At 38.6% G+C, this 24,741-nt stretch overlaps 1 protein-coding gene across 4 annotated transcripts in view; it reads left to right on the top strand.

Annotated features, from left to right (window-relative positions):
• The window catches only part of Sphkap (SPHK1 interactor, AKAP domain containing), a 143,117-nt gene that overhangs the window by 16,724 nt on the left and 101,652 nt on the right, over positions 1 to 24,741 (top strand). For 2 of the 4 annotated variants that reach the window (XM_029538965.1, XM_021198485.2), the window contains exons 2-3: positions 7,313 to 7,391; positions 20,858 to 20,957. In XM_029538965.1, coding sequence (XP_029394825.1) covers positions 7,313 to 7,391; positions 20,858 to 20,957 — 179 coding nt within the window. The remainder of the gene's footprint in view (positions 1 to 7,312; positions 7,392 to 20,857; positions 20,958 to 24,741) is intronic. The other 2 variants (XM_021198487.2, XM_029538964.1) reach the window with 1 other exon arrangement.

Below are 24,741 nucleotides of genomic sequence, written 5' to 3'. Positions count from 1 at the left end.
AAAAAAAAAAAAAAAACTTCATGATTTAAAGATTCTCACTATGTCAACTGCTAAATGTCACATGGCCTCTTCCAGCATATCACTCAAGGGACCCAGTCTCTAAATGCTAAAGATCCAGATTATAGCAGCATCTGTGTCTAGATCTTGTAATTGGTTCATAGCTACAGTTGAGAATCCAGTTGAGAATCCGGCATTGGGGAATCCAGTGCAGGCAGATTATAAGCAAACATGTCAAGCACTACTCTCATTTCAAAGGAGGTGAAAAAGAACCATCCTGTTCTCTTAGGTGACACATTTTAGCTTAAATAATCCTTCCCAAGGGAAGACATTTCTCACCATGATGCTCTTCTATATAGGACACAGTCCATTCCACTCTGCCTAGAAACAGCTAATAAACCCACAACCTGCTGTTTCCTCCCGGAGCCACAATAAAGCAGGACTTTTACACTCTGAGACTTCACTCCTCCTACATAATCACCATGAAAGCTCCATTTGTTTACAAATATAATTTACAAGAAATACTAACTTTGCAGGATTTCTCTTGGAAATCTGTGGTGGCTCTCTTGCCATATTTTATGCAAGAAAACAAGTGTGTCTGAAGTTACTTAGAGACAGTCTTTACATAACGACTGTGGCTGGGTTTGCTCACTTTCTGCTCTCAACTCACTCTTCCCAGCAGCATTTAATGAGGCAGCAACACAGACCTGCTGCGCCAATGGCTCTATTGTCCTAATAATTAGGAAACATGCTCATCTCTCAGCCTCGGGAAAATTCCATGCTCTGCTTTCTCTGGAGAAGACGAAATGCAGTCTCCAAGAAAAGTTCAAGGTTTCCCGAATCTTGGCTATTTAGGAGGTTATAAAGTTATAAAAATCTAACATGGGCATTTATATTCTACATATTTTGAGATCTCTTTAGAGAGCACTTTTTTTTCCCTGATGATATGATTCATGCAGGCCACAATAGCAGTCTTCTGTTAATAAGAGCTGTATGAAGTTAGAGCTCTGTAAGAGTCTGGATGTCAGTTACTTTTTGCTTATTATTTACATTTAGAAAGCAAAGAGACTAGCCCAATTCATTCTTATCTCAGAAACAAGACAGCTGAATGACTGGCAAAGATATTCAGTGAACCTCCGATGGAGGCGCTAAGCCTGTCTCCTGGCCCCCATCTCATCTTCTGTAAGAGCATGGTAGTGTTAGGCACAATAAGAAAACTGTGCCACGGACCCCACAATCATTGACAGTAAGATGGATGGTAAACTGCAATTGAATACTGGGATAATGACTGGTGGTACTCAGGGAATAGCTTTGTTACTAGGAATAAATGTACTTAAGAAGAAAGAACGTTGCTAGATACCATTTTAAACGTCTTTCCAGTTGGGCTAAATAGTAAACCTTATAAGGCAACTTTAAAATGGCATTCATGTGTGTCAAATATAATTTAGTCAATGAACGCAACAAAAGGTTTTATTATTTTATTCAAGAAGAATTTTTCCTTCAGATACACAATTAGAAGACTAATAAGATACTAAAATACAAACATTCTTTATAACCTGAAATTGCTTTAACTGGTAATTTTGCTCTTAAGCTTTTTATGAGGTGAAAAATGCAGATATACTTTTCTCTGTGTCAGCGCCAGGCATTTAAACATTAGACTTGAGGAGTCAAATGAGGATTTGTACTGTGTCCATTTATTGACAAATTAGTTAATTTTGAGGTAAGGAAATTCATGTGAGAATGAAGAAAGGAAATAGTTTATTCTTTCACATGTTCTTGTGCCTCATGCTAAAGTCTGATGCTTTGAAGTTGCTTCTTAAACCAAAGGTGAGAGTAGGGTTGTGGGAAGCTCAACCCCTCAGCTTTCCTCTCCAACACAGCACTGTGCTCTTCAATCTCTGTTACTGTAAAACTTCTTTGTGGCAGTAGCTATTTCAGTCCTGCATAGAGTATCATCCACTCCATTACGTGTCTGAGACATGTAACAACACTCCAGTAAAATCAAGCCTATCTACTCAATGATAGAGTAGTGTTATATTACATTTTTAACAAATGAATTACGATTTAATAACATTATCAATAAATTCCCATCCTGTATTTCTTGACCTGGGTGTATTAAGGGCCTGCTTTATTTTATTGTTTTGTATTGTATTACATTTTATTTATTTTTTTATTCTTCTTTCACATATTATATCTAGGCTACAGTTTCTCCTCAATCATCTTTTCATAGTCTCTCTTTTTACCTTCCCTCTCCCTCCTATACATCCAAATTTGCCTCTCTCAGAACAAAGCAGGCCTCCCAAGGACATTAACCCAACAAAGTATAACAAACTACGATAAGACCAGACACCATACCATCACATCATGGTTGGACAAGGCATCCCAGTAGGAGGAGAAGGGCTCCACAAACAGGCAAAGATAGCCCCTGCTCCCACTGTAAGGAATCCACAAAGAACACCTAGCTACCCTGCCATGGCATATGGGTCAGACCCATTCGGGCTCTCTGACCTCTGCCAGCCTCCATGAGTCCCAGTCGGATGGAATTGCCTGCTTTATTTTAGAAGAAACTTGCTATGTGGTGCCTATATATGCAATGTATACTTTAATAACTAAAACCATGATGCATACTCTAACAATTATTTATTTTTAAGGAACAATTCACAATATTATTTGAAAAGGCTCACATTTAAAAATCTAAAGTAGGGTGAGAGCAGTGATCGGGATGTAAAGTGAATGAATGAACAAACGGATGAATGAATAAATACAGAAATAAACGGAAAAAAAAAACTGTGGGGATAACTCTACAAGAGGAGTGTGCCCAGGTTATAAATGCAAATCTAGGACTTCAGTGTCCAAAACTTTCAAGTACTGACAAACTACCACAAGGGGATATTTGATGTCCGACCTCATATGGCAGTTGCAGTTGAGATCAGGGACACTGAAAATACTGTATAATACTCCTTTCAGACTGTGTGTACTAGTTCTACACAAAGCAAACAAACCCTGGTTTAGACTTGGGACCTATTTCCAAGATAAGTAATTAGGTGTATGCAATTATTCCGATCCCCCTAAAAATGTCTAAATGCCAAAACATTTCTGATCCTAAGCAATTCTGATAGAAAATAATCAAGCTACATAAAACTACTACTTAAACTACATAATCACTAACTTTGCTGTTGGTGTTATTGTTTCTTCCATAGCTTATTGCTATGGTGTGAAGTTGATGCATCTTTAGGCTAGACCATGACTATTGCCTTCTGCATTGCATCACTATTATCTCTGAAAACCTTTTCAGTCAATAAGCCAGGTCTTTCTTTTTTGTTCTCTGTTCACAAATATCCCTCACTCTCCTTCATCTTGCATTTTTACCAACCTTACAGCCCACTGACACTATTGTTCTTTTGAGTGATGTCCTCTCTGATCAGTAACTCTTAAAGGCCTGTGAATTTTAGCTCTAGTATTATATTTTTTAAAAGTCATTAATCCGGGCATGGTGGCACATGCCTTTAATCCCAGCACTCGGGAGGCAGAGGCAGGTGGATTTATGAGTTTGAGGCCAGCCTGGTCTACAAAGTGAGTTCCAGGATGTCGCCTCTGCTCTCGACCACAGCAAGGAAGATGCAACCACCAGTTCTTCTTACAGCAGTTTATTCAGGAACCTTGAACAATCTTCATCACCTCCCTCTTCATCTCCCCTGAGCCCCGGGAAACAAGCCCTTTTATACTCTTATCCATTCCAATCACAGCAGGCCACATCACCTCACCAGGCACACAGCCTTAGCCAACTAGAAGAATGGGTACATATCACCACCAAATATGGACCTGTGTACCACAAGCTCCATAGCCAACAGGTGCCATCTTTAAGGTGCGGCTTCGGGTAGCCCAGGGGAGGGGCCGTGGCCTCCTACATATCCCCCTTTTTTCTTTTGTTGCTGCAAGCACACTACATGGGTAAAGGTAGAGGTCTAATTCCCCATATGCAAACATAGGGGCCTTATACAAAGCCTTCCTCTGGGCTCACCACCCAAGGAGGCCTTGGCCAGCTCCCGTGTCATTTTTCTGGGGGAAGGACACTTGGACACTTAACCCACAAGCAATTAGACATGCCTTCCAGAGGACACCAAACAGGTCACTAGCTGTCCCCTGTGCAGTGCTTAGCCTGACATCCCATGGCAAGATGGAAAAACGGCAAGGCTATTTCTTTATGGCAGCAAGCCAAATCTGAGGTGAATGTCCTGCCTCCACGGTGGCAAAGGCCTACACCACCATGGCAGAAGTGTGGGCATGCGCATGCTGCAACTGACACATACACCATGCACACAACATGCATACAGCACACAGCAAAAATTCCCCAGAAGACCATCCTTCCCCAATCCTTGAGGAAGCTGAAGGTCCTCTGGATCATCTTCAACCACTGCTGAACTGTGGCAATCTCCACACGGGTGATGTTCACTGCAACAATGGATGCCCATAATTCTTTCATCTTGTTCTGGACAAATTAGCTGCATGAGAAAAATTCTGAAACTGCACAGTGGTTACACTTAGTATTATGATTTGAATATATGGAAGGCAGTATTTTGGAAGCACCATTTATACCTGACACAAAGACCAATTGCTCCAGAATATCTACACTAAGAATCCAGTTTTCAGCTGAGAGTTAACAAGGGAGTTGAGCATTAACAAGGGAGTCGAGCCAGCTGCTTTGATTTAAGTGTAATGATGGCAACTGGCCCAAACATGGGTCAGGGTCCCACAACAATGGTTTATTGAAGCACCATTTTAGTTACTGACTCTTCATTGCCCTTGCTGATCTTGAAACACTGGGAAGGCACCAACTTCTCAAAGCAGATTTCACTATACTGAAGCATAGTGGCTGCTCTTTCCTTCACTTCCTCTTTCCCCATTATAGAGAAGAGGTGAGGGCAAGGGTGGTGCCAAGGGTTCAGGCGGCCTTCCTCACCTAAAACTCAACTTAGATATCATGATAGTCACTTCATCTCCACTGTCAGATGATTCATCTGAACTTCCCTCCTCACTCTCTTGTCCTTTAAACTTTTTTCTTTTTTGCTGGCTACTCATTTGCCTTTTTCTGCTTCTGCTGCATGAGCCTTTATGACACCATGGACATAATTTTAGACGTCTCACGGGAGCTGCAGTAGTTGGCCTTAGGTGATTGGGAAGACACTCTCAGCCTGGCCACAGGAAAACTTTTTTAACTCGGCAGCATACCCTCCACTCCTGTCAGCCAGGCAAGATTTAGTTAAAGTCCAAATTGATAGCAGCTGCACCAATGTTCTTACTTTCATTTTTAAAGCAATCTCCTCCTGCTCTCTTCACTTTTAAGTTCATCTCTGTGCCAAGAACCTTATAGTCCCAATCTGGGAACTTTATAGTCTCAATCCGAGAACCTTATTAAATCGTCCCTGCTCCAGGATCCTTCCCCAAACTCCTGGGGTTGTAAGTCTCACTTACTGAGAACTTACCCTGCCAGCAAACCCTGACTGCTGAAAGTTCTGAACTCTTCGGTGGTGGAGTCGGTTCCCCTTACGGGCCACCATTTGTTGCATCCTCTCTCGACTGCAGCAAGGAAGAAGCAACTACCAGTTCTTACAGCAGTTTATTCGGGAACCTTGAACAATCTTCATCATCTCCCTCTTCATCTCCCCCAAGCCCTGGGATACAAGCCCTTTTATACTCTTATCCACTCCAATCATGGCAGGCCACGTCACCTCACCACGCGAGCGGCCTCAGCCAACCAGAAGAGTGGAAACATATCACCACCAAATGTGGACCTGTTTACCACAAGCTCCATAGCCAACAGGTGCCATCTTTAAGGTGCGGCTTCGGGTAGCCCAGGGGAGGGGCCGTGGCCTCCTACACCAGGACAGCCAGGGCTATGCAGAGGAACCCTGTCTTGAAAAACCAAAAGAAAAAAAAAAGTCATTAATGAATCATTCCCCCCCCCACACACACCACAACTAAAATCGCTAATACTTCTTTTTACAATTATTCATTTTATTTTACATGTATAAATGCTGTGCCTGCTTGTGTGTATGGGCAACATATATATTCTTGTTGCTTGCAAAGTTCATTAGAGAGTGTTGATCATCTGGAAGTGGAGCTATAGACAGTTGTGAGGCACCACATGGGAGCTAATTAGCAAACCCAGGTTGTCTGCAAGAGAAACACATACTCTTTTACCTGATGAGCCATTGTTCTAGCATGTTAATAAATATTTGAAACTTACCAATAAATATTTGAAACTTGTCAAAAGAAAAGAATAGACAGTATAAATAGTACATGTGAACAAGTACCACCAGACTAAAAACATATTTTAAAGATCTTTTTAAATAAGAGTCAGTAAAAAAAAAAATCTGTGACCTTAAAACTTCAAAACCAACAGTTAGATTGATGGCTAACTTCATCAAAGCAAACAGGTGATATTTTGGATATGTCAGAAAGACTAATAGCTAGTTTAAAATTCTGTGCTCCATGAAAATAGCCTGCAAGAGTAAATGAAGGTATTTTCATCTCACCAAAGATGGTCACTCATCCATGCTTGTCCCTCCCAGTCCCACACCAGGGTTTCTTGCTGCGAGGTTTCTGGTATGACTCTATTAGCTTCACTCACAAAATAAAATTGCTTGGTATGCTAATGAGTTCCCAGTAACTATGAGGCAATAAGATAAATACTATTTTACTGATAGTTCCTTTTCACCTCCAGCTAGGCTGGATAGATACTCCTAGCCATATGTATTGTCCCTTCATAGTTATAGTCATGCCATGGTACTGAGATTTAAAGTCTTATACTATTAACTTGCATTCCAAAAGTAAGCTTAGCTTACATACATACATTACATTCAAAGCTTAGCTACAAATATTTCAGAGAACAAATGTCTAAAATGATGCATTGCCTTATTATGCTCTTAAAATTTAGTCAAGGGGAAAAAAGTGCATAAAATGAATCGGGAAGACCTGAGACTCTTACCTGCAAAATGAGAGCTATTTCTAATGAATGAAGATGTGATGGACAGTTACAAATACAAGTCCATTGTGAGCCAAGCCAACCCAAGTCAGATTGCATACATGCAAATGTCTAGAATCCCTAGACCCTTTCCTGAATTTTCAAGTATTTGCTAGAACATGCTCATTTAGCCATTGCTATGCAAAAACTGGCATGCTGTGAATCTTTCTTTCCTCTTAAATGATACTAAAACTTCTTTCTTTTTTTCCCCCATCCTCTCTTCTTTGGCTTCCTCTCCAAATCTGCTGGTGTTTCTAACCCCTTTATGGTGGGTGTGGTCCTCTCCATCAGCCATGTGGGTAGTTGAACCAAACTCTGCTACCTGCCTTTCTGCTGCCCTGCCGGTCAAGAGACACTGCCAAGAATCCAGGTTGGTGTGGGGCCTGGGGTCCAGGGGATTATAATGCCAAGTCATGATCAGGGTCTTCTTAATGACGGTACCCATGAGGTCCCAGGGTACATGGCTGAATATTTTGACCCTGAAGTTCTAGATTTATTGCTGGATGGTACAGCTGTGGAAACACAAACTATGGCGTGCACCTGGCCTCTTGTTTACTGTCACATTTAACCTCTGTGTTCTATCCCTTCAGCACCCTGCACCTTTCCAGCTGAAAAGACTTTAAGGCGTTAGGAAATATTTCAATACTGTCAATCCTTATGTTCCATCCCTCTGGTATCTTCCTGTCTTTTTCCAGTTTAAAGGACTCCAAGATATTAGGAGACATCTCAGTGCCGTGACAGGAAGTCAGAACTTTACTTAGGCAAAACTCTGTGTCCAAAAACATAAAACCAGGTTTGCTTTCTGCGCCATCTTCATGCAAGTCCACACCCATGGACTTGATGACCTACCTCCCAACCCCACTGGAACCCTGAAGGTAGCTTCCTATGCCGATCCTTACTCCCAGTCAGCATTGCTTTTCTCTACACCTCAAAATGTAATAAAATCAGAAAATCCTATCAAAAGTGTTTCTCCATAGCAGGACACCGTGTAAGAACGGCTGGGAGTCTAGGGAAGGCTATAGACTAGGAGGCAGGTTCTTCTATACTCAGCCTTCTGAGTACCGATCTGAACAAACACAGATTCTGTGACTCAGTGTCCTTATGAATATAACAGGCTAGTAGCACCTACCCTGCCATGACACCAAGACGAGGAAATGACAATTGTAAAAGTCTTGTCTCAATGAATAGAACAGTTACTCAATGAAGTGTGTCTATTTTTCATTGAAGTTGCCTTTTTACACTAAGGATATTATAAAGTGATTATCATCAGCCTCATTTAGCAGAGATTAAATGTCTCAAAAAAAATAAATATCATTCCCAGCATTGGTGCAATGAAAGTCGAATGGGAGCCCAATTCAAGATTTTTTTTTAAAGATATTCTTTATTTACATTTCAAATATTATCCCCTTTCTTGGTTCCAATTCTCCCAGAATCCTCCTACCCAACCCTCCTACCCCTACTTCTGTGAGTGTGTTCTACCACCCACCCACCCACTCCCACCTTCCCTCCCTGGCATTCCCCTACACTGGGGCATTGAGCCTTCATAGGACCAGGGGCCTCTCCTCCCATTGATGCCCAACAAGGCCATCCTCTGATACATATATGGCTGGAGCCATGAGTCCCTCCATGTGTATGCTCTGGTTGGTGGTTTAGTCTGTGGGAGCTCTTGGGGGTCTGGTTGGTTAATATTGTTGTTCTTCCTATGGGGTTGCAAACCCCTTCAGCTCCTTCAGTCCTTTTTCTAACTCCTCCATTGGGGTTCTTGTGCTCAGTACAATGCTTGGCTGCAAATCCGCCTTTGTATTTGTCAGGCTCTGGCAGAGCCTCTCAGGAGACAGCTATATCAGGCTTCTGTTGGCATGCACTTCTTGGCATCCACAATAGTGTCTGGGTTTGGTGACTGTATATGGGATAGATCCCCAGGTGGGGCAGTCTCTGGGTGGCTTTTCCTTCAGTCTCTGCTCCACACTTCATCTCCATATTTCCTCCTATGGATATTTTGTTCCCCCTTCTAAGAAGGACCAAAGAATCCACAATTTGGCCTTCCTTCTTCTTAAGCTTAGTCAAGCTTGGTCTGTGAATTGTATCTTGGGTGTTCTGAGTTTTTGAGTTAATATCCACTCATCAATGAGTGCATACCATGTGTGTTCTTTTGTGATTGGGTTACCTCACTCAGGATGATATATTCTAGTTCCATCCATTTGCCTAAGAATTTCATGAAATCATTGTTCTTTATAGCTGAGTTGTACTCTATTGTATAAATGTACCACATTTTCTGTAAGTGGTCCTACATGCCTTTAATCCCAGCACTTGGGAGGCAGAGGAAGGTGGATTTCTGAGTTCCAGGCCAGCCTGGTCTACAGAATGAGTTCCAGGACAGAGAAACCCTGTCTCAAAAAACCAAAAATAAAAAATAATAAATAAATAAATAAATAAAAAGTAAATGAACCACATTTTCTATATCCATTCCTCTGTTGAAGGACATCTGGGTTCTTTCCAGCTTCAGGTTTTTATAAATAAGGCTGCTATGAACATAGTAGAACATGTGTCCTTGTTCTTTGTTGGGTCATCTTTTGGGTATATACCTAGGAGTGATAACTGGTCAAAAAACAGGCCAATTCAAGTCTTTAAACATATACTATGCCATAATGCTTCCACAGAGGAAAAAAAAAAAGATGAAATCTGGCTTACTAAAATGGACTGTGAATCTTCTCCTGTAGAATATTTTTAATGTGTGGATATTTTTATACTTTTTTCCATCAGTCCTAAAGGCATCAAATACTGCAATCAGGGTGTACAGATGTTTTGTATGCTCTAAAATAAATAGATAAAATTTAAAATGTAAATGTTTCATTTGGAGTCCCTGTAGATTACTCCCGTGTACCTGATACAGCCACTGGCACTTGCATTTTAGGGGGAATGGTTCCCCCCAACTGAAAAAAAAAAGAAACTGATATTACGACTTTGTTGTTAATATTTGACTTACTTAGATACTAGTAGAAAAACCCTTAATGTGATGTCATAATTGAACCTATGGCTTTGTGGTAGGATGACTAGTTAGAGGCACAGTTGTCTTTCATGGGATCTTATGGTGAGTCAAGTGCTCTTTCCATGTCCAGAACTATCATACATTTAAAGATAAAGTTTGATGATTCTAACATACTCCCATTTAAGTTCTAAGTCTCTCTTAAGTACAAATGGAATGCCTTAAGTGGCAGTTGGATTGTGTTGATGTTCATAGGTAAGGATACATTTAATCATGATTAATGTGTGGATAATTTTACCATAGAGAAGTAAAAAGTGATCAATTAATTTCTAGCTATATAAGTAGATAAGTTACAAAGCCCTCTGTTATGATAACAAAACAAAAACAAAAAAAATAGTATCTACATTTAAACAGTGTTTCAAAATTCTTAATTCCAAAATGTAGTGCCAAACTAAGAAGCCATGTGAAAACACATAGCTTTTTAAACTTAAAAATCTGTGGGTAGGTAGTATAGAGTGTAACAGAAATAACACAGGAGAATTTCAGGGCTTTGAAAGTGTTCCCATACAACACTACAATAGTGCATGCATATCATTCCTCCAAACCTATAGAATTTACATAAAATGTGGACCTTAATGTAGACTGTGGACTTGGGGTGTTAATGATATGCCTTTGTAGGTAGATTTGCCAGTTGTAACAAGCAAGGAAGTCTGGAAGAGCATGTTGGTGACTGTGTGTGGAAGAGGCAAGGGGGCTACTGAAACTCTTTGTACCTTACTCTCAAATATGCTGGAACTTGAAGCACTCTAGATAAATCAATTTATTTGAGAAAAAAGTAGAACATTATTATTACCATAATGTTATTTTCAAATTTTTTAATTTAAAATAATCTATTAAATATTTCCTGGCATAAAATTTTGTCAGTCTTCTAATATATATAGTTTTTATGAGATTTGTTTTGTTTTGTTTTGTTTTGAGTTAGGGTCAAATTTCGTAGCCTTGAATGGCCTGAAATTCATCTTTGTGAAACAGGCTGGCCTTGAATATATGGAGATCTACTTGTCTATGCCACCTGAGTTTTGGTATTAAAGGCATGTACTACCATGTCTGGCTTAAAATAGGTCTCTAAAACTGGCATGCATGGCTCATTCATTATCTTTCTGTTGCTGTGATTAAAAACTATGACCAGGACAACCAGGGGAAAATTTATTTGGGGCTTATAGTTCCAAAGGGTTAGAGACCTTGACTACCACATTGGGGAGTATGGTAACAGACAGACATGTTCCTGAAGCAAACAGCTGAGAGCTCACATCTCAATCCATAAACAGGAAACAGTGAAGAGAGCTAACTACAGATGTCCTTTAAAACTACAAAGGCCAACCCCAGCAGCATACTCCTTTCAGCTAGGCTAAGCTTCCAACCAACTCAAACAACCACTAACTGGAGACAAGCTATTCAAATGCCCAAGAATGATTGGGGTCATCTTAATCAAATCATCACACATAGGTCAGAGGCAAGACTATTTTAAATTGAGGGATAGCTTACACAGATGGTTTTTCCAGAAAAGCCATGAATGTAAACAATATAAGTACATGCTATTTTTATTAATGGCATAGTATAATAGTTTTCCTATTTTGAATTATCAAAAAAGTGTCCTTTTTCTTAGTTACCCACAATTATTTCTTAAGATCTATATGCCAGATTTAACATCACTGGAAACACAGGAATGGTCCACATCTGTCTTCTCCTCAGACACACTTATTACTCCTCTTGTACCTCTGCAAGGCTCAGCCCACCCCATGTCTTTTCTCCAGCCACATCACTCCCTTGTGATGACAAGTATGCGAGACATGATTCTTATGCTAAATGAAGCACAAATTCAGAAGCCTTTCTTCCAGGATCTCTGGGAGAAAGATTCTGCCAAGAAATATATAAATATACAGAGCAAACAGGAATACAAAATGAAAAAGTACAAGCTACCTTAGAAAAATAATTGTTATATATTCATTGAAATAATCTTATTGATTTGTTTTACCAGTTGAAATAGCATTGCTTTTTGTAAAATGTCTGTTCTCTAGAAACATCTCTTTTTTTAAAAAAAAAAAAAATCTGGTTTTCACCTTCTAATGAATTTTCTTGAAATCTCTGAAGTTTGGTTTATTATAATTATTTCCGTATTGATGGATAAAACATTGTGTATCTAACACAAGCCACATTTTTATAATCTTAGACTAATTGAATTATCTTGTACTCATTGGTCTTTCAGAGACCTTTGGGAGTCATGTCATGGCACCATGATAATGCCCATCAATCTCCCTAAATACACCAATGTCTATTCTGAATATTTTGAATACTCTAGTCTAAAGATAAAACTAAGTATGTATCCACTATAAAAGTCTGCAGATATTATATTTTCCACTTAATGAAAGTCTAAAAGGAGGCTTCTGGACTAAATCAATCTCCAGGGATTATAGCAGCAGCATGTCTCAGCTTTGAATTGAGTGCTCTCCTGTGCCAGCTATGATTATTACCCCTTCAGGAAACAATTTTATCAAGCCACCATAGTAGTCCATGATACCTGTGTTCTACAGGTGAAAAGAAAAAATGTAAATATTAGAAACTTCACTTCGGGCTTCCTTCTTGTTTAACTGCTTTGGGTATATGGGTGTCTAATTGGTATTTTGTTCTTTATAGCTAATATCTACTTATATCAGTGAGTACATACCATACATGTCCTTTTGGTCTGGGTTACCTCACTCAGGATGATATTTTCTAGTTCCATCTATTTGCCTGAAAAATTAATGATGTTCTTGTTTTAATACCTGAATCATGGAAGGGAGGCAGGATCAGATATGGAGAGAGACAGGAGAGAGGCCAGGAGGGCCAAGAGAATGAATGGAAATATGCAGCTGCTGGGAGTGGGGAGTCGGGGGAACCTCTAAGAAGTACCAGAGACCTGGGATGGGGGAGGCTCCCAGGGCTCAATGAGACAGTAAACAGTGGCAACTTTGGGGGAGGTGAGTGGTGTGATGGACGTTGGTTGGTGGAAGCACTGAGCAGGAGGGAACTAAAGTGGTGCCCATGCAGAGCTTTCTAAGTTCATCTGGACTAAGGTCTGATGCAGCTGGATGAAGCCACATACCCAGTACACTTAATCTTTAAAATTGAAACACTATTTCTTTTTTAAAAAGATGAATATTTGGTAGTCTTATTGTTCCTATAGTATTCCTACAGCAAGCTTCCAGTGTCATCCCCGTGTAAATACCTATTCATGAAAATTTAACTTAGCAACAGTAATGTGAACCTGCTGTCCTAATGTTACTAGTTCAGGTTTCTGAACATATCAATGGTAGCGCATATTTTGAAAGTGTTTGGAACAAACAAAAGACTTAATCTAAGTATTACCATGTCATTTCAGGCTCTAATCATAGGGAGAAACTAAATTCAAGGTCCCAGGCTCTAGGACTTCCCAATAGCTGAACAGCTTCCATTATAAAGAAACGGTTGTCTGAGTCTGAACATCTCAAGGACAACTTCTCCATCTTGCTGTCAGGGTCAAACTAAGTTCATGTTTCCAGGTCCAGGAACCTACTCCTATCCTGATTGATGGAAACTCCTTGCTCTACTTCTTATGAGAAAATATGATTAGATAATGCTACAGTCCACCCTGTTCCTCTTACTTTATGGCCTTATCCTTTAAATATGTTGTGCAGCACCCCTTTCGGGTCACAGTTCAGCTCCCAACTCTGTTCTGTGGTCCTGATTGATCAGTAGTGGTTTGATTACAATAGATTTTTGTCATCTGCATTGACCTCATGTTTGAGTTATGTAAGATTTAAGCAGACCCCACAACAAAAGAATTTTCCACCACAGCCCTAGTTAACACAAAAAGAAAAGAGCCAAGTATTTAGATTCTCTGACTGGACCCATTTTCTGAGCAAGGTGGTACAGTTTCCAAATTCCATTTTAGGACCTTGGGGAAGCCAGAGATTTTGAAGCAATATTTAAAAACATAAAAATCTAAAAATCTGCACATTCATGATTAAAGGTGTATGTATGTTATCTGTCATCACCTGGTTGGTAGAAATAGCACAAGTATGCACAGCCCAGGATCTGACACACAGAACCTGCTCTGCAAACGCTCTTCATCATCATGCGTTATCTATGACAGCATGAGCGAGCGCCATTTTCATATCTGAACAGTCCTTGTTGGTTGTATTTCCTATTGTAATCCAGTCACTTTGCCTAGTATCTAATTAACATGTCTTTCCAGATTATGGACAGACATAGCTGGTAGATTTTGAGATCTCCAAATAAAAAGCTTTAATTATACAACATTCAACACAATTCTTAGTACGAAAGACTTAAGTACAAGTAGTACTGAAAACGGAGAAATTACTAGCTGTTGGCTTTACAAATTATATTTCAAAGGAAGTAACAAGACTATAATCATGCCTTTGTTCTTTATCTGCTACTTAATCGCTGAGATTGAATTAGAGCACAATTAATTTGTGGCCATTATCTCTTCCAAGAAGAACCCTTGTTTTATGATTATTAATGAACAACCTGTTGTCATCTCTTATTGTCATCACCGAGCACTACACAAAGATGGTACCGAAGCTTGATTATGTAAGCATATGCTATGTGATCCAAGGATAAAACTGATAGGAAAAGTTATCAATTTTTTTTGGACAAGGGAATGCTTTCATTCTTCAATAATTCATCACAATCTTATAATATTGTTTAGAATCCCTAGTGATGAAAGATAGCAAAGTGTTTATTTTTACTTGCTTCTATTAGGTTCTTTATCATCATTATTTCATGGGTAAACCATATCAAAGGAGGTCTGCACTTCATTCTTCAGTTACTTGAAAACCTTTCAATATTAAAACAGGATACATAAAAGATGATCCCCAAATATTTTCAAGGTTGACTAAGTGGCTCCTCTGATACATTTATTAAACTCTTCAAGCTCATAAGGGATCAGCAGGCCTTTCAACCACAGCTGGATTGGTGAAGATCTCAATTTGCACGTATACCTCCAAACTGGGGAATCGGAGGAAAGGGGAATACACACGGGCGCAAAATTAAAGTAAAAAGAGCACAGAGTCTTGCCTAGTTAGTAAAACTAGAAAATATCATGTAAATAGATTTGGTTTTACACCAGATATCTGTAATTGGCAAGGCAGATTTTATGGAAGCCATTATAATAGGTACAAGTGACATTAATACAGATGTGGACTTAGCTCTAAATATACTTAGGGGAAATTTATAGACAGATGGCTGGATGAAAGAACCACTGAAAGTGGAAGTATTAGGAAGGAATATCAAGGATGGGGGCATCTGTGAAACTGAACTGAATGTACTTGCTAAAACAGGCCAAGGACAGCGTCAAGGGTGAAGGTATTTGAAAACTGGTCAGAAACCACAGCTTCTTGCTGAGGGCTAGAGAGATGGCTCAGTGATTAGAGCACTGACGGCTCTTCCAGAGGTCCTGAGTTCAGTTCTCACCTCACAACCATCTGTAACAGGATCTGACGCCCTCTTCTGATGAGTCTGAAGAAAGTGACAGTGTACTGAGTACTCAGATATATACAATAAATAAATCTTAAAAAAAAAAAAGATACTTCTTGCTAAACTCTGGTAGGGAAATTTATTATTAATATAAGATTCAGTAGACCAAGGTTCAGGCATAGCTGAAAAGGGTGCTCACAGAAGTTAGACTAAAACTTAATCAAAACCACAAACTAAGTCCCAGTTAAGATATGGCTCAGGAAATAAAAGCAAGAGACACTAGCACATCATGCGACTTGTAGTACAGATTAGTTTTTGAAAGATTGACCTAAGTACCCGATCTCACATATTTAGCATGTAAATCCTTTTGAACGAGGATAGAAATAAGGACATTCAGTAGAGCAATCTTTCATTCTGAACTGTGCAAACACATATTTTAAATTCCTCTAAGTAATTCTGGATCATAACACCTTTTAAAATTGATATTAATGAGAGTATCTCAATTGCTCACACAAGACCTCTTCAGATGGATCTGAATTGTTTTCTTCCAGCGTTGAGATGAGAGGATTTAGTGTAGAGCTCAAGAGCACATATCCTCAACAAGGCTGAGTCGACCAAACAGCAAATGATAACCACTACGTTTTACAAAAAGTCTGCTTTCAGTGGTGAGAACTCAAGAGCGAATCTTATTTTTCACAATCTACCAAAAACATTTGCCTTTACACTGTGTTTAACAACAATAACAGCGGGGTCTTTTTGTTTTCTTTTATTAGAACTATCCTGGGAAATACTTTAAATTATCTTCTCAGATACGACTTATCCTGCCATCTGTCACTGCTGCCGAAAATTCAACAGCGAATGGAAACACATGTTTGTGTCCAATCTTTTGAGGTTAACTGATTTCCCAGAAAGATGGGAGCAAACAACCTCGGCGATTGCTTGCTGCCTAGCATTGTCTTGGGAGCTCTGCAGTTGCTGCACTTTTAAAGCTCATGTTGTAAAGGGAGAGACAGAGAAATATTACACATAAATCAGCCTTCTTGACAAGTGCTGGAGAAGATGCTGCTCAGGGTGCTCCTGAGCCAGGGAATCTCTCACTCCGTAGATAGAGGTGGGAATAGTAAGGAGTGTAAATGTGTCTGTGTGTTCCTGGGGTTTGGAAGGGTATTGAAGAGGACTGTGGTCTCCACTGTGGAGAGAAGGCAAGGAGGAACCTGAGTAACTTCTAAGTTGAGATACAACTGATAAAGGAGGAATTGTTGAGAAAAGAGGAAGAGAACTAGAAAGAGTATTCCTGAGTGAAAACATCATGTTCCAAAAAGATCGCGGCAAATTAGGATGTGCATCATTTAATTTGCTTAATATGACAGACAAGTACTTTTCAGACTCAGTGGGCATGGAAGTCGCTTGGCTTTAATGTAATTTTTTTTATAGTCTAATTCCATAGTTGTAAGAAAGAGCCTGAATTCCCAGGTTTCTAAGGAGCCCAGGATCCATACAGCTGGTGCTGCTTCTTGGACCAAGTTCTGAGTAGAAATACACAGAAAACTCAACATATGAAATGCTTGTCTCTGGAGAAATCATGAGACCCTCGATGTCGGCCTATTCTTTCACTGCCCATGAGTCCGTAATGCACGCAATGCAGTGGCCCCTGAATGTCTCTTTTGTTCACAAATGCCATTTTATTTTTCTGTGAAGAAAGCTGCTTGATAGAGGGCCAGCTTTACATCATGTTTTGCTTTTCTATCTCCTTTCCCACTTTATCTTCCTTCTCATTGAAACTGATTTTGCAGCTTCCACATTAAAAAAAAAAAAAAAAAAAAAAAAAAAAAAAAAACAGCCTGAAAGGCGGACCTTCATAAATACTGACAACAAAGGAAAGCCTCCCAAAGGTTTACAGGCTTGCCCATTAGAGAAACTTAAAAAACTGCAATGCATACCTTGACAGTGATTCTTTTTCTGTCAGCTTAAGCTCGCATTATTAAATGCACGAGTTACATGTCACCACCATCCCCTCATTCTGCAACATCCCAAGTTCAACCTCTGTGGAGACTAAAGACAAAATATTTATAAAAACTTAAATATCCAATCTCTAACCCAAAGGCCATGGAAGAGATGGACTCAATGGTCACATTGGAAATCTACATCCATATAGCATGTTTTTAAAAGGCAGGCGTTCCTGTATTTTGTTGTCGATGATAGATAACCTCAGAGCTCTGTATTTGGTGGTTTGGGAGATGAGGTGTTACACCTGCTTTCAGTGTTGGTGTGGTGAGGTTGCACAGTGCTCACCTTCATGGTAACATACTCATCAAACTGACTTAAAACCTATGATGTCATTCAATTTCCTCATTTAACTCACCAACTAGTAATTAAATATTTATATATATATACATAGCTATTTGCTTCTATATTCTTTACTGAGTTTCTATTTCTTCCTTTTAAGGGATGAGTGACCATTTCTAAAGCTTTTGAGCATTATACCAGGTTTTCCAAAGCCTGGCAGTATATGCCTGGTGGGCAGCTATGTAAGTGTCAAGGCTCATATTTCAGTCCCTGTTTTCATATCACCTGCTTGCTGACTTGGGGTCTAATTGACTCATTCAACCAGATAAATTTCCTTCTAGAGCAGTCGCAGCTTGCTGACTTGCTGTCTTTACCGTTTCTTATCAGCAATGAGTAACCTGGGACCTTCCTCAGTTTTACTTGTCAACCCTTCTAGGGACCCTCAGCCTATAAAAACAGATGTGGAATATTCCCTAACTCTGCAGCCAAATCCTAGAATGAGTGGTACAAGTGATCCACTAGTTCACCAAAGCAAATTGGAGGTGCAATAGAAACAGGACACAGAGGTCTCTTTCTAATTCCTGCCCATAGGGCTTGAGTGACTCCTAAAAGGAAAAACTGCATTATTGTCTCTATTCGCAGACCAGTAATGGTGGGCCAGGTTTAGCTGGGCTCTGCTCTGGTCTTTCACATGTTTAACAATTTGTAACCTATATTAACTCCTATTCCTTCTCTGCATTTGTCTTTACTCTATTTCTCCATAGCTCTCGTGTTTCTTCCATGACTATTTCCTTTCCTTTTCCTTTTATTTTTCTTTACTTTACCTTCCTTAAGCAAGAAAAATGTGGGCGCTGCCCTTTCCTTTCTATTGAATGTGTTCTAGTCCTCAAAGTATCAAGTAGTCAGCAAGTAGCCTATGACAATTTTGAACTCTCTAGAAACTTTGCTAGATCCAATGATTTGCCACAAAACACAATCATTTACTGCAGTTAATGGAAAACAGACTGCTCTCATACCCTGATATCATAAAACGAATTTGTAACCTCACACTTAAGAGTAGGGTACTATTAGAAACATGCTGCTATTGAATTTATTTACTTTTTTAAAAAAAATGATTTTTTTTTTTTGAGACAGGGTTTTTCTGTGTAGCCTTGGGTGTCCTGGGACTTACTCTGTAGGCCAGGCTGGCATCTCAGCGATTAAGAGCACTGGCTGCTCTTCCAAAGGTCCTGAGATCAATTCCCAGCAACCACATGGTGGCTCATAACCATCTGTAATGGGATCTGACACCCTCTTCTGGTGTACCTGAGGACAGCAACAGTGTACTCATATAAATAAAATAAATCTTTACAAAAATGATTTTAAAGAAAAGATATCTACATTTCAGAAAATTTCATATGAAGCCACTAGATAATATTTCAAAAGAAAGTCTTTATTAAATTGTGCATATTCTATGTGATGACCAACAATTATGGCCAAGCACTTTACTTAAGACATTAGGATGTCTTTGAAAAATAAAAGGGCCCAGTATTAATATGGATAACTCTTTCAGACTGTTCTAGTTTGTATATTATACCATTACAGCTTTCTACTGTAACATTTTTTTAAAATGAGTGCTTTGTTTGTATGTATGCCTGCATACCAGAAGAAGGAATGAGATTCCATTATAAATTATTGTGAGCTACCATGTGGCTGCTGGGAATTGAACTCAAGACCCTTGGAAGAGTAGTTAGTGCTCTTACCTCCTAAGTCATCTCTCTAGCCCTTGTACTGTTACTTAACATTAAGTTTAAGAAAGATTTAAAATTACCCATGTTTGTATTACTTTTCTAAATTAGAAAAAAAATTAAAGACTTTAAGTAAAAGAAGACATTATATCTTTAAATTTTTAAAAGAATACCAGATGACTATTTAGCAAACACAGAGTCAACAAAGGTGTTTTGCATAAATACAATAAACAACAAAAAATTAGGGAGTAAGTTCATAATTATCGTGATTATCAGAGGAAAACAGAGAATCCTGTTGTGACAAGAGAATGTTCTATGGAAGTTGAGTTTAGAAGTCATAACATATTTACTCTTCCTAATGCCTGGAACACTTAACAGTTGGCAGATGGTAGAAAAGATGATTGTTTTCCTAATACATGTTCTTTTGTTCAATTATATAATTAAGTTTATAGTATCACAGATGAAATATTGAAAATGCAAAAATTGTGTGTATTGATGATAGTAAGGAAGAGGTTGTGAATTTGAAAAAAAAAAGACATTAGGATGTCTTCAGATTCCAAATTGTCATAAATTTTTTTCAGAAGGAAAACTTTATTTAAATTGTTTATAAAATTTCACGGGCGTTTTAGCATTTAAAGTGGGCTTTATTTTCCTACTGTCAATTTTGTAATGAAGAAAATTTAAATCTTCAGTTTTTACCATTGCTTAAAAATGTAGCAATAATGCTAAATCTTTAAAAATACGTATTCCTTGTTGTTCATAGACAAACCCAGCAAGGTTTGATACAGATGTAGGGATGCATTTCAAAACCTAAGACACAGACAATTTGAAGGACATTCTGTCACCAGAGAGATGCTAAGGGGGTAGCTGGCCCTTGCTTGGCTCATATTCTTTCTGGTGTCATGTCACACTACATTTCTGGCTAAAATTATTTTTTAACCTTCATTTTGATAAAATGAGATGAGTATTTTATGACGTGATGGCTTGGCAGAGCTGAATTAATGTGACAAGTGAGAAGGCTTTATTTGGTTTTAAACCCTGCTTAAGAAAAGCTGGTAGCATTGTCAGAAGTCAGGCAGATGGGACTGTGTCCACGGACGCACTGTGAAAAGCAATGGCTTGCAGCTTCCTGTTCATATTTCCAACTCCCAAAGTGATCGCAAAAAGGAAATGCCAGTTTGAGCAGGGCGGGTTGTGTTGACTGCAATCAGAATAAAAAAGGGGTTGGTGGCATGCAATGTGTAATTCGCTCTGCATTTTTAAGGAAAGAGATGAGTCATTGGACTGACTGTGTTCTCTTTCTTTTGTGTTTGGGGCACACAGCAACGTGGAGTCACCACTGATGCATGAAGGTTCAGAGCCACAGCAGATCGCCACCACTGCGTCAGGCAACCTGGCCGGCTCCATCACAGCCTGTAAAAAGGTAATCAATCGTTCCTCATGACAGATTACCAGTGCATCAGCACCTAAGCCTAGCCTTTCAAGCATCTTTCCTTATCTTTCCTTAGAGATAACAAAGTCAATCAAATGACCCACATTTTGCTTTTCCAAGTATGGCTTGATGATACTTTAAAAATGCAATTTATAGAAATAATATAACTGAACAATGCCCAAAATCCTAACTTGAAAATGATAAGCCTCATTGCCTAACCAACCCAATCCTGCCCGTTCTTCAGGACCTGGGTGCAATGGTGTCCATGGAGAACAGCCACTTGCATATGGACAGTCTTCCCAGGTTTTCAATGGCTTGACCAATTGTTTTGAGCTATATCATACTGAAGAAAACGTTTTGACTACCAAAAGGTAGAATATGGCTTCCCAATGAGTGGGGTATGCCTGGCTTACCTTAGAAGCAGAACTGCATTCTCTAAAATCTTGGCTGGACAACTGCAATCTTCCTTCATGATTCTCGCAGAAAATAGTTGTTTGTGAAACATAAAATAACCCAGTTTAACAACCCTATTTTTTTTATTCTGTTAATCCAACTAAGGCCCAAAACTTAAAGCAAAATGTCTAAGGTCCTGATTCCCCCATTGATATTTTGGATATTTTGTCACTATTTAATGTTTATTTATGCAGGAATATAATGTGTAAAATTAAGACAAATTATTTTACTAAACATATACATACATATTACTTATATGTAATATACATTGAGTATTTACATATTTGTGTATATTATACACACACACATATATATATATATATATATATATATATATATATATATATAATATATATATCGAGATACTGAGTACTGTGCCCACTTAATCAGTTTATCTATTCTTTTATCTATGCAATTTTTTTTATAAATTGATAGTTTTAAAGTATAAAGCAATAAGCATATACATTAGGCAACAGAATTAATATAGAAAGGAAACAGTAAACACAATTTTCTCAATATATTTTCATGCTATGTGTACCATCTTTCCTTAGCTGAGACAGAAAAAAACAAGATAAGTAAATGTACATAGGAAAGCTTACTTCGGGTCATAGTTTCAAAGGTTCATGTCTGTGACCTCTTGACCCTGTTGTTTTTGTGTTTGTACTGAGTTAAACAGTGGTATAGAAATTCATGATAGTGGATCCAAGTGTCCTGTATCCCCATAAGGGGCATGCCTCTAAAGATCAGACTGTCTTCCATACTCCATCTAAATGTTCTACATCTTCTCCATGGTACCACAATCTTGGTATCAAGTGTCTAAACACAGCTTTTGTGAACTATTTAAGATGAAATCGAACTCACTTATTAACTCAAAACCAAATAAGGAATAAACCTGTCTAACTAAAAGCTCTTAATAGGATGTATTATGATTTTTTTCCTATTATACATTATCTATAGAGGAACTGATGCTTTAAGTTCCAATTATTAGTGTAGGTTTCTGAGATGAAGTCCTACCACTCAAAATTATTTTGAGCTTTTTATAAGAGGAGTAAGCGGCAACCTTCGTATATTAGGTACATTTCCAAGTCTATAACTTCAAATCATGCAGTACTTTCCATATACTATGTATCTCATAGAGCCAGTGCATTTTTCAATGCATTCTAATTCTAAAGTACATACATTCCTGTTGGTAGGAGTCTGTGTGGTATTTACAAGGACTGTGGGTTGCAGCAAATGACTAGCTCTGGATGCTTCAATTTCCTTATCTGAAAAATGAAGATAATGATGTTACCCATCTCAAAGGATTGAGATAAGACCAGAAGGAAGCAACAGACGTCAAGTGCTGAGAACAATGTCTGGCACCCAAAAAGAAAGATTACCTCCTACTAATGTTATTAGACAGGATAATTTTATCAAAGAGTGTACAGCCCCAGAGAAATAACTTAATAATGAAAGAGTAATTCATGGTATTAGTTTGGTTACTGACAATTCTATAGGAGGGAAGGTGGCCATGTTCTTTTCTCTTTTAGAAACACATATCTAAAAACTACTGAACTGAAACCTAGTAGAAGTAGAGTGTTTACTAAAAAAAAAAAAAAAAAAAAAAAAACCCAAAACAAAAACAAAACCAGTTGGGAGTAATGAGGAGAGCCTAAGTAACAGCAATGTCGGGCAATTGTCTATGTAGCATGAAAATGCCTTAATGAAAACAGATTAAACTCCATTCTAAAGGATTTTATCATTATATCCATGTAAGATTTCTGTATACCTATATGAATCTGTGCATAAAGACATTTAGTACATATGTATATCTACATACAGATAAGATTTAAAAGTTTTAAAAATAACCTCATTCATTCTACAATTGTTTCTGAACAATTGTTAGTAGGTTTAATCCTATGAAACTACCTTTTATTACAATCCCAAAGTGATCAAACATAGGCAGAGTCACAAGGTTCAACTTAAATATGTTCTAAAGCCACTTAGATCTTGACAGTAGACACAAAGATGGTAGATCCAAAGATGGATCACAAACCACCCTTAACAGGAAAAGGTGTGATCTAGTTTAACAGATAATTCTGCTTTCTCCTGTGGAAAGTAAAGCAGGAATTCACAAGTTATTTATAGCCTTAGCTCAAGACAGCATAACATAGGTGAGAAAGAAGTTTTCTCTGTAAGCCTGCTTGTTTTCTATTGAGACACACAGAGGGAGTGAGTCCAGATGGGCGGTGAGGTGGGGAGGAACTGGGAAGAGTGGGGGGAGAGGGAACCCATAATCAGGATAAATTATGTGAGAGAAAATCTATTTTCAATAAGAGGAAAAGAAGAAGCAAGAGGTACAAGCGAATCCAGTGGGCAACAGTTGCTACGAGGAAGTACATCTAATTCAGACTCAGTACATGGTAAAGATCTGAATGGGTACACAAATTATCCATCCAATAGTCTGCTGCTACTTAGCCAAGACCTTTGTGTACTTCTAAGTTTAAGAATCTTCACAGTATATCTCACTTATTTCAAATATTTCCTATATGTAAATGATTGCTTGGTAGTAAATGATTAGTCAGAGTTACACACCATTTGGGGTGGAACTGTTTGAGACTGAGGAGATGGCTCACTGAGTAGAGAGCTTGCTATGAACTCATGAGGACCTGAGTTTGGATCCCCAGAACCCATATAAAACTCAGAATACAACAGCAAAGGCACTTATGATGTCACCTGCCCCTTCCAAATGGGAAGCAGAAACAGGAGAATCACCAGAGACTCAAGATGCCAGAAGTTGTCATGTAACATACACAGCCATAAACAACCAGAGAGAACCAGACGGAAGGCGAGGACTAACACCTAAGGTTGTCCTCTGTTATCCACATTTACACTGTGCTCTGGCACACCCTCACTCACACCTATAAACACACACACACACACACACACACACACACCAAGTAACTCACAATATTTAACTCTCCTATATACCCAGTACTTAGACACTTAGCAATAAGATATTGAATAATTCCATACCTTTATTCTCTTTACTCTCTTTATTCTCTTTACCAGTTAATCTCAATGATCATTGATCATTGATCATTTTTCAAATCTTCTTAATCACAGGCAAAGGTACTGAGGTAAGAAGCATCTCATGTTCATAACTGTACATATACAGATAATCATGCCTTGGAAACGTGGGTCTGGTACATGGGAGATCGAAGCAAGTATTCGAAGCCAACCTTGATTATATACCTGATCATCCTGGGACACATAATGACACATTGTCTCAAAAGTAATGTACACACACACACACACACACAGAGAGAGAGAGAGAGAGAGA

The sequence above is a fragment of the Mus pahari genome, chromosome 5 (assembly GCF_900095145.1).
Source record: "Mus pahari chromosome 5, PAHARI_EIJ_v1.1, whole genome shotgun sequence".
Classification (NCBI taxonomy): domain Eukaryota; kingdom Metazoa; phylum Chordata; class Mammalia; order Rodentia; family Muridae; genus Mus; species Mus pahari.
Note: the sequence above shows the minus strand (reverse complement) of the source record. Positions and strands in the feature narration are given on the sequence as shown.